Genomic DNA, 11,165 nt, shown 5'->3' with positions numbered 1-11,165 from the left:
AAAAAACAACAGTATCATTAGAACGTCAATTCTGTGCACTACAAGAGAGGCACAGACCAGCTCTTTGCATGTGAGGGAGCATTCAGGATACCCATAACCACAATCCCCTGACAGCACACGGCGGGATCGGAAGGAGTCCTGCCTTCACCAGACAGCTCTGCTGCTGAGAAGGAACGACAAACAACATCCCTTAAGCCTCCCGCTCCCTCCTGGTTTATTATTTGGCAAAAGTTTCACAACGTGGGACAAGAGGAAATAGCCACAAGTTGCAGCAGGGGAGATTTAGACTGGATATTGGGAACAATTTCTTCACTGAGAGGGTGATCAGGATTGGAACAGGCTGCTCAGGGCAGTAGCAGAGTCACCGTCCCCGGAAGTGCTCACAAATCGTGTAGACGAGGCCCTTAGTGACATGGTTTGGCGTTGCCTTTAACGGTGCTGGGTAACAGTTGAGCTTGATGACGTTTTCCAACCCGGTTGAGTCTATGATTCTATAAACCGTGTTTTCTGAGCTCCAAAACAGAGTCTGCAACGCAACACGTTCCCGGGTTCGTAAATACTCATCCCAGCTGAACGACGGAGAACACCTCGGGTCACTCTCGAGCACGGGAACGGCAGCAGCTGCAGGGACACTCTGAACCGCCAGGTCGCTCCGCGCTCGCTTCAACGCGGCTGAAGGCGCAGCAGCGCCCCGGACGCACCCCAGAAGCAGCAGCCGCTTACCGCCGGCTGTCCCGCGGCCTGCCCCGGTCAGATGAGGGCCGTTACCGGACACCGTTACCTCACGCGTCCCCTCAGGCGGCGGGCGCCCCGAGCGCACGCAGGGCGGCAAGAGAGGTACGATGGCAGCACGAGCCATCCCCCTTGGTCTTTACGCCGGAGCGACACGGCCAGAGTGACATCACTGAGCGTGGGGTCTCCCATAGGGCGCCGCGAGCGAGCTGCCCGCGTCAGGCGGCTTCCGGCAGAGGTAATGGAGGGCCGAACGGTGCGCGGCGCAGCGCACAGCGCTATGGCGAGGCCTGGGGAAGGACGGCAAGGAGGCCCTAAACAACTAACCAATTAGCAGCAAGTCCTTCGCACAGCCGCTACCAATCAGAAGTGCCAGTTTCCAAAACAAGGGTGACGAGCCGGTGTTGGTGCCGCTGCCGCGCTCCCCGCTCGCTGGCTCCACCTTCCGCGGCGCTGCGTTCCCGCGGGCTTGAGGGGCAGGTAGGGCCGCGCGGCCGGCTGGGTGTGTGCGCGGCCGCGCCTGCTTGCGTTTGTGAGCGAGATCCGCGCTCCGGTTCCCCGCGCGCGGTGGGGCCCCTCCGCCTGAGGGGCGGCTCTCTGGCGGGCGCGGCAGGCTGCGGCCCTTGTCGGTTCCGCTGGAGGAGGGCGCCCCTGGGGAGAGCTCTCCGGCGGCGATCAGGAGCCGGTTGGTGCGAACAAAGGCGACAGTGGCGGGCCGGCCGGGGCCGGTGCGGAGCGGGCGGCGGCGCTGAGGGGTCACGGTTCGCTGGCGGGGGCCGGGCCCGGCGGGCTGGCGGCGGCCACTCCGCAGGAAAGCGGGTGGTTTAAGAATTCGCCTGTTGCGCTGGGACAGGAACGAGCCCTGGTGCTTGGCGGGGAAAGTGAAGAGCGAAGCGCTGACAGCGGCCCGCAGCGGGACGGTGTCCGGCCCTTCCCCGAGTCCTCCCGGGCAGCCGCCGCGGCCGCTTCGGCCGGGACGAGTTCTTCCGTAGTTCTGTGGGCGCTGTTATTTGTGCTCGCGTTCGTATGGCTGAGGGGAAAAGCAACGCCGTTTTCCGTTGCTGTTGCGTGTTAAACAGTGTTCCCGGTGAGGCAGCGCTGATGTTGTTGCAACAGTCATAACTGTATTGCGGGAAGTAAAAACCAAACAAAAAACCCCAAGACTGTCAATTACAGTCATCAAAGTCGATTACCAGAGCTTATCCTGGTGTAAATTCTGTTGATAAATCTGGATTTATTGTTACGACGCTCATTCTGCTCAAATTGTGGGTCTGTTGTAAATGAAATGTCCAAGGGAACTCTAAACCAGAGTCTTCCACCCTCCTTAACTTGCTAGGGAATGAAGCTACTTTATAGAGTGTCTTTGTTCTCTCCTGTTTCTTTCAAGGATTAAAAAAAAAAATAAATAAATGTCGGAAAGCTATGAAAATAGAAAGCAAACCTTGAACAGTATCTCATTATTTTGTGGGTAGGGAACAGGTGGGAGGAGATGCAACTAAACAGTTAAGATAAAGAAGGTGACATGAAGAATTGTTAAACTGTTGCTGTGTATTCGGTTTCATTTGTTTTATTTAGGTGTTTAATTTTGACAGCAGTCAAGCTTGTTTCTGTTTACAAAAATAAGAACCGAAACCGAGTTATGTCTGTGTTAAGTGATTTATTTCAGCTGACAGAATTGTGTGTTTGTGTCCAGAAGTGTTAGATTAAGCAGAATTAAAACGGTTGAAACATGTGTCATGTGCTGCTTTCCCTGTTTCCCAAAGCGTGTTGCATGTTTGAAATGCCTCATGTAATGGCCCAGTGATGCACGAGCAGGCACATGGAATGTTTTGTGGTTTTGCTCTCTGAGGGAGATATTTCTAAAAAGGCTTTGTATTAAGATTTCTATTTTCCCTTCCTCATCTTGATGCCAGTCCAAGTCTTGTTGAGCAGTTTACAGTCTCTGTAAAGCACGGTATAATTTGCACTGTAGTTTATTATCTGCAATTATTCACTTAAACTGTCGGGGAGGTTAGGGTGGGCAATAAAACTGCTTTGAGATACCTGCCTAGGTCAGGCTTGTTCTGTGTTAGGTAGGTGCTTGATGTCCAGTTTGATTCTTGGCTGGGCTGGAGCTGGTTTGGTCAGTGACTCCTCTTTAGGAAGCAGTTGGGATGCACGGGCACCGTCTCCTGTTCTCACTTGTCTCTGCTGAGGTCAGGGTCTGCTGTCCTGTGCCCCTGGGTGGGAACCATACGTATACGGAGAACTGTTTGGATCCAGCTACCTGAGCACATTATGCTTGTTGCTGCTCTTACAAGAGCAGGAGATAGCAGCAGAGATGGTGTCGTGGTTTAAGCTCTGCCGGTAACTCGGCACTACGCAGCCGCTGGCTCACTCCCCCCCTTCCTCCCACCGCTCCTGGGGGAATGGGGAGGAGAATCGAAAGAATGTAACTCCCACGGGTTGAGATAAGAACAGTCCAGTAACTAAGGCATAACACAAATCACGGGTGCTGCCACCAATAATAATAATAATGATAAGGGAAATAACAAAGGGAGATAATATAAAAGGGGACAGGGAAAAGAAAACAATAAACACAAGTGATGCCCAGTGCAATTGCTCACCACCCGCTGACCGATACTCACCCGACCCGAGCAGCGATCTGGGCCTTCCGGGTGACTCCTCCCAGTTTATATACTAGGCACGACGTGCTGTGGTATGGAATACCGCTTTGGCTAGTTTGGGTCAGATGCCCTGTCTGCTTCCTCCTGGCTTCCCGTGCCCCTCGTCACTTTCAAAGCGAGACTGAAAAGTCCCTGATCAGAGTAAACATTACTTAGCAACAGGTAAAAACACTGGGGTGTTATCTCAGGCTAAAGTCAAAAACAGCACTGCACCAGCTACTAAGAAGGAGAAAAAATAACTGTTACAGCTGAACCCAGGACAGGTGAGCTTTCATTTCATTTCATGTAGGCAGAAAGGTTTTATACTGTTTGCTTTTTATATTCACTCCTGTTCTGTTTCAGTCTTCCCTGCTTGCTTTGCAGTATTCCCATTATTCTAGCACCCAGGGTGTAATGTCTCTTTCTGGGGTACCGTTTTGCTATGTGGAAACATTGGTGAACTGTTTGTGTTTTCATTTTACAGACAGGCATCTGGATTCACAATTTCTGATTGCTGGTCAAAGTTTTGACATATGATGCTGTAGATGGTGGGTTAATTTTTGACAGAATTGATACAATATTTTGAGCTTGTTGCCTTCTCTCCTGACTGTCATGAAGAGGGGGAGAAGGCTGATGCTAGAATACATAAGGGATCTCTGTGCTCACTGTGATCTTCACTAGACTCATACCAGCCCCAAGGTTCATAATTCAGCTGAATCGCTGAGGCTGGCAGAGATCTATCAGCAGCAATCATAACATTTTCAATGTTGCTTTGTACTGTTCAAGATCTAATTTGAGATTCCTGTAACTCAGTAATCGTATTAATAGCGACCTCAGTGATGTATGGCAAGGGGATATGCCTCTGTATCTTAAACGAATGTGTGTACACACTGCACTTAGTTTTTAAGTTTTGGTTCTGTGGAGAAGGAAGTGTAGCAAGGACCACTGACATATAGTTGTTTGCCGCATTTAAGCCTGAAGGTGCAAAGAATGCTTATTTGAAGTATTTATAATAGCTGAAGCCATTAATGTCAGTAACGAGCAATAACAGAATTACTTGGTCAGATGAAGCTCAGTAATTCCCAGTGCTAGTAGTTCTCATCCCCAGATAATATTAATGCATTTTCCTCTATTCTCCATTCATCTCTACATAAGCTGTCTGCACAACTGTATGCAGCAGAAGAAAGGATCAGTCCTGCCCAGTTCCCTGTCCTTTGGGACTGAGTTTTCAGTTGAGGGAACTTGTGTGCCTGGCAGACTGAAAATACTTGCTGCCTGGATTTGGAATTCAGAAATGGAAAGACTAGGCCAAAGTTTTAAGGAGTGTGACCTTCCTTTTCAGAATAACCAAGGCCTGTATTCATTCTATGGAAAAACTGAATTATCGCTATTCTGTATGAATTTATTGACTTGTATTCCAAAGATCTGTTCTACTTTGCAAGATAATCTAGCAGTTGTTGTGTTCAAAGCCCTTCTGCCTGAAAGATGGTGCTAGGCATATTCTAAATATTGTGCATGTCCTTTAAAACTTACCTTGAATGCCTCAGGAGTGCAACAGTCAGTTCTGCCCATGCCCTTAATTACTGACACATTAGTCTGCTTTTTTACTTTTTCAGATCCCATACTATTTCCTTTCCCTTTCTTTCCCATTCCCTCTTTCAGTGAATTGCAGAGAGTGAAACAACAGTATAGGTTTTGCTCTTCTAGTAATTATTACAAGCATCAAAGCAAAATTCTAACTTTTTAAATGTATGCACATATGTATATTTGTTTTAAATTCTGCCCCTGCAGATGGAGGAGAAAAGCTGTTGCTAAATAGGTGGGTCTTTTTACACTTTAAAAGTGAATGGCATTAAAAATCACGATGTGATTGTCTGCCTTGTATAATAACTGAGTTTAATGTGTTCCTGGTTGCTGAAGAGGATCTAAGGATAATTTGGATGGGAGAGATGCTGTTAGAGGTGCTATCTGAAAAAAATAATCTCTGAAAAAATCATCAAATGTTTGGGCAATGTGACTGTCAGAGTATGTTAAGGAAAGATAATTTTTGCCTGAACATTTTATGGGTGCAAATGAGTAAGTAGGAAAAAAATAGAAAACTGCTTTGAGTAATAAATTACACCACTCGCATATGTTCATCACTTGCTAGTTATTCTTTTATCTGTGATGCCAGTCTGTAATGTTTCCATTAACTTCATTGTTATGGAGAAATAGGATCTGCAAATCCTCAAGTTTCAATATATCATTTATTCCTTAATATTTATACTAGAGGTGACAAATATAGTTGTTACTGTGTTGAATGTTTTTCATCTGTTTTCAGGTTGTTGGTGTGGAGTATTGGGCTTGCTTAAAATCAATAAACCTGATCTTAACACTTGCCCAAATCTTTATGCATGCAAGACTCTTGTGTTGGCAAGGTATTACTTTGTCAGTTTTTAATTCAGGGGACTAAAGCATGTTTTACATAGCTTGCTATTTTGATGGGAAAGCATATGCTGATATTGCTGGTGTCTTTGGCTAGTATGAAAATTTCTTATTCTTTGAATTCTTAAAATGTGAATCATGAACATGTAAATAAAAAATACTCGGATACCAAATAGATTTGCCATTTATATTTAGATTTCTTCATAGATATGCTGTTGTTACACATTAAAGCATTTATCTTATAAGTCTTTCATATGTATGCCAAAAGCACAGTATGTATTACTAACTTGTGGAACTGAAAAACATTTACAAAAGGTGTTCATGGCTATTTCCTTTTGGAGAATAGGTTAGCGACTACTGTTTATATACCTAAACAAGCAGTATCTGAACAATTCCTGGTAGTGAGCTATTGTAGCTGCCCATGATGCAGACTGATTTCTTTATCTACAGACTGATATTACTTTTTCAAAACTTGCTGATACTAGATGTCTTGGTAAGAAGTGAGGTGAAATGGGGACCTTGGAGTACTTCCATTAATTTGCCTAGTGACCTGAGGAAAATTACTCGGTTTCTAATGCCCGTTTTAGGAATGTGCTACAGTAGGACTAACTCTGTCACTTTAAATGGTGTAGGCTTCTTATGATTGTTTAAGGTATTTTGGAAAGGTTTGCAAATATTAGATCTGAAAGCTCATCAGATTGTTTCATTATTCCAGGTCATTTGGAGAAAGCAGGGTATCTTCTCCAACCAGTTTCTGTTCTCAGTTGGGATTTTGTTGAGTTTGCTGGGGGTTATTTTGGTTTTGGTTTACTTTGTTTTCATTCTTCCATCATTGATGTGAAACTGTAACCTGGCACAAAAAAATACTGGCTATTTTTAGACTGACAGGAATGTACTGCATGTAATTTTTTCTTTTTTTTTTTAAAGAAAGCCAACTGTAAATTCCTACAAAAAGTAATTTTCAGAAAAAAATGTATTTTCTTAAGCTAAAAGCCTTTTTCTAAATTTCAGTGTTTTTAGAAGAAAACTTTGTCTTACTGATCTTTCTCGTAAAAAAGTTGTGCTCTTACATTGCAATTAGTCAAAACTGTGCAGCTGTGAAACCAGACTTAACAGCATTATCTTGAAGGTTATATAGATGGGTTTAGCCTGTTTACCCTGAGTATTTTTAAGTCCAGTAAGTGAAAGACATGAAGGGAAAAAAAAAAATAAAACCACTGATTCAGGCTACTTAAATTGGATGGAAATGTCAGGCTGATCATTTTTTCAAATGAAGTAGGTAGCCTTGGCTGCTGGTAGTTTCCAAAGTTGGAAACTACCAGCAATTGGTAGACATTATTAAAGCAGTAGTGTTTTGCTTCTGGTTACACCTTAGTGGTTGGGTGATGATGAGAGACTCTAGAATGAGACTGGTAGTTTTCTTCAGATTTTATTAATAAACATACCGGGTTCTTGAGTTTATTTCTACTTCAGCAAACAAAGTAAGTATAAAGCTATTAAAAAGGGGACAATAGGGAACCTTAGGTTGGTTTAGCAGTAATCCATGCAATCTGCATTTGTAATGTGGTTCAGTTTCACTAATGTGACTCTGCATCATCGAAAGTAAATAAGTGGAAACCTAAAGATAAAGTAGAAATTGGAATAAATGTTTTCTGTAGAAGTGTTGAGTAACTGGGCACTGACAAAGGAGGTGTTGGTTCTGACCTGGGGCTTCTACCTATGTTGCTGTTCAGTACTTTTGCCAAGTTTTGCATGATGGACTTAGTGTTGATGTGAGGTTGGATCTTTCTGGTCCAAATGCAAACTGCTGTATATTAACAGCCATTTATCTTTCTTCCTTTTTGAGGAGTGTCATATCTGAAAAGTGGATGTTCAGGATAACATGTCCAATGTGTCGGAAGAGAGAAGCACTAGGCAACAGGACATTAAGAAGGGACTCCAATTTATAGAGTATGATTTTGTGTTTTTATTCTTTTATGCTTATACATGTGTATATATATGTGATGGATAACTCTGGGAAAGTCCTTTTAATGTGTTACCAGTGGAGGAAGGAGAAAGAGGAGGACCTGTGTTTCTCCTCAGAATATTTGCTAACACTAATACAGAAATGGGGAGCAGTCTTGAAGAAAAGACAGAAACCCTAGTTGTTCTAAAAGAGAGCAGATTGAAAGTGGGAGGGCACTCCTTGTCTGCCTTTGAGAAATACCAGCACTGAGTTCTTCTGGTGGGTGGAAAATGCTGATAGCCTAAAAATCCACCTTATACTTCTGGACAGCTACACATAAGACTAGGTTGCTACTGAAGGGGATGGGTTTTTCACAACTACCTAAATGTTTCAACACTGGAGCTAAAAGTTAACCTAATGAAAAACAATCTTAATAGCTAATTTTCATTTGTGTCTATGCCAGATTCTTCTCAAAACGGTCCAGGATAGCTTAAAGTCGTTGCAAAGTTTCACACTAATTCACTGCTCATGTAAGGCATTCTTAAAAAAAAAAAAAAAATAAATCCAAAACAACAAGAAAATCCAAGGAAAAAGAAACCTGCCCTTTTACAAATCGTTTTGAAACAGATTCTCAGATATGGTAAGGTAAAGGGTTCCTGTTTTTCTTCCTGAAAAGTTAGAAGTAAATATCTCTGTTCAGTGCTAGAGAAAATCTCTCTTTTGTCCTACAAAAGAACTCTTAAAATTCCTGTAGTATCACTGGTATGGCTTAATTAAAATTGATGTGTTCTTTTGACAGATAATCTGTCACTTGAAAATACTTACAGGAAGACTGCAGTTCTCCTCATGTGTAATCTGTTTCTCTACAGTGGAGGGGAGAAATAGTTTTTAAATTGAGGTTTTAAAGCATTCAAAACCGTAATACATTTTGAACAGCAGAGTTAAGGCTGGCTATGTAACTTTAAATGAAAATAAGTTATCAGTAATAAGAAAACACAGTTCTTTAATCAAAACTAATCTACAGCACTCTCCCCTTTTTCAGGACAGGTAGTAGACAGTATTGAAAGATTTGCCTGTTGCAGCAGATGGAAGTTGTTTTTAGTAAGAACCAGTATTCTCCAATGTGATTGTCTTTTAAGAAATGTATGTAACACTCTGTAATTTCTTTTTTTCTAGATCTACTTTGCCTTATCCGGGGACACAAGAACAATATGAGGTAATGAAATTACTTTTGCATTTCCAGAAGAGTTTTTAATGTGGGCTTATCTTATTTGTTCTTGGTTTTAATCATTTAAGTAATGATATAGTATGAATGGTAAATTACAGTGTCTTGATATTGGAACAGGAGGACTACTTACATTGTGATAGAAGTGTTCAGATATTTGATGCCTGTAATTCACTTCTGTAACAGTTCAAATTAACTCTTCCTCTGTTGATGTTAGAGATGAATTTGGGGCATTCGTTGGATAAAGCAATATGCTATTCTGAGAAAAATTTAGGGTAGCAGAGCAAAAGTGAGATAAAAGGACCTCAGTCACATAAATCTTAAAAGCATATTTTGTTTCTGTACATGTTGTTATTTTGCATAATTTTTCACTTATATGCTCAGACTCATCTTCTTAGCATTTTTATTCAATGGTAGGTGAATCATTGGATTTGAGAACATATTAGATAAAAATGCAATCTTTCACATTTTACATTAAGAAAAGCATTTAATTTGCAACCTTTATATGGTAGTGCTCCGCCAGTTGCTATGGCTGCTACTTGCTAAAAGAATGTATGGAACAGATATGTTTTTTCTTAAGTTAATTATACAAAGTAATTCTGTTATCAGTAGTTCAGCTGCTCTCTTATTTGCTTGTATTGGGGTGTTGAATGTTAGAAATTATCTTGGACAAATGTCAAAATTAAAATACTAATACAGACAGAAGTTTGGCATTTCATTTTGATTCCCTGAAGCCACCAGTATAAATTTTCTGTTCAAAAATGTGTTTGGAAACATGGAAGATAAACAACAAAACTGCTGCTGATGGGCGTTTCTTTTCTTTGTTCCAGTTATTTATACGAGGGCTTGTTAGAAATCTTTTTAATGAGGGGAATGATGTATATCGAGAAGGTGATTGGAGAGGATCACTGAGTCACTATACAGAAGCTATAAACATAGCTGATTATGCTAATTCTGAAGAAATCCATGTTTCTGATGATATTTTGGAGAAGCTGCACGTAAACAGGATAGCATGTTTTTCAAATATGGTAAGCTTCTGTTTAAACTGTATGATTTCTGTAGAACAGTGTGCTAACAGAGTGTGAAGACATAGGAAGTTTCCTAGTCAATGGAAAGTTTTGGTGTTGGGTTGAGAACTGGCATGTTTCAAATCATCATTTTGCCATATTCTTTAATATCTTCCTTTTACAAGTATAATCCTTGAGATATTTTTGGTTACTAATACTAAAATATTAATATAAAGGAGTCATACTAGGCTTGGAAGTTGGTGGACCAATGTTTTTATCCATTTATACTACTGATTGCACCTGAGTCTACTGCTTTCTCTGTGGAATAAGATGGCTCTTATGAAAGAGCTGAATTGTCTTCATAAATGTCACTGGATTTTACATGAATGACATCCCTGCTTGTTTTTAATTGCGTAAGTTGTTGGCTTAGCAAAACTTACACATGCAGTGTGAGTGGCCTTGCTGCATATTTTATAGTGTTTCAGTACCTTTATGTAATAGTTTCAATTTGGTGTTTTGATGATAAAGTTCTGATTAATGCCTTATTACTTTCCCCCCCCCCCCCCACATAGGGATTGCATGAAAAAGTTCTAGAAGACTGTGAAATAGCATTAAGATTGAATGAAAATAATTTCAGAGCTCTCTATAGGAAAGCAAAAGCTTTGAATGAACTGGGAAGGTACAAGAAGGCTTATGATGCTGTAGCAAAATGTTCTCTTGCTGTGCCACAGGTAGGTAAATTATATATTGATGATCGTTTTTAAATATTTAATACAGAAAACAAATACTTACATCAAGGCCATTGAAGGTTTTTCTCTTTTTTTTTTTTTTTAATGCAGTACTTTTTATTCTTCTAAGAATTATTTCTTGTTATGGAAGTGAAGACTGGTAGCAGAGATTATCATCCCCAAGCTCAGTTTGTTATGTTAACTTTCAGCAAAAGAAATAGTGACTTTGCAGTGGGGATCAAGTGCCAAAAAACTTTTGAAATAAACACTGGAACTGAATTAGTAGTTTCAAATTCTCTACGGTCAGAGGTGTACTTACAACATAAAGAGAACAACCCCTCATAATGTACAATATTGATTTTTTTCAAAACTGTAGTTTAGGTGTCCAAGCATCTAGTAATATTCTTACCTGTGCACTGTCCTCTTCTGAATAGCTTGTTATGCACCTCTACTCTTAGG

At 41.4% G+C, this 11,165-nt stretch overlaps 1 protein-coding gene across 5 annotated transcripts in view; it reads left to right on the top strand.

The window, feature by feature from the left end:
* Positions 1-1,150: 1,150 nt before the first annotated feature.
* ZC3H7A (zinc finger CCCH-type containing 7A) overlaps positions 1,151-11,165 on the top strand; it is a 33,859-nt gene continuing 23,844 nt past the window's right edge. For 2 of the 5 annotated variants that reach the window (XR_008972011.1, XM_057407893.1), the window contains exons 1-4: positions 7,296-7,751; positions 8,923-8,962; positions 9,802-9,999; positions 10,551-10,709. Coding sequence is in view for 4 of the 5 variants with exons in the window: in XM_057407893.1 (XP_057263876.1) it covers positions 7,684-7,751; positions 8,923-8,962; positions 9,802-9,999; positions 10,551-10,709 (465 nt within the window). In the remaining variant the exon portion in view is untranslated. Of the gene's footprint in view, positions 1,213-7,295; positions 7,752-8,922; positions 8,963-9,801; positions 10,000-10,550; positions 10,710-11,165 lie in introns of those variants that run through there. The other 3 variants (XM_057407891.1, XM_057407890.1, XM_057407892.1) reach the window with 3 other exon arrangements.

Source organism: Pezoporus wallicus, unplaced genomic scaffold (genome assembly GCF_028554395.1).
Source record: "Pezoporus wallicus isolate ANWC-B61680 ecotype Strahan unplaced genomic scaffold, APGP_CSIRO_Pwel_v1 contig_4012, whole genome shotgun sequence".
In the NCBI taxonomy this organism is placed as follows: Eukaryota; Metazoa; Chordata; class Aves; order Psittaciformes; family Psittacidae; genus Pezoporus; species Pezoporus wallicus.
Note: the sequence above shows the minus strand (reverse complement) of the source record. Positions and strands in the feature narration are given on the sequence as shown.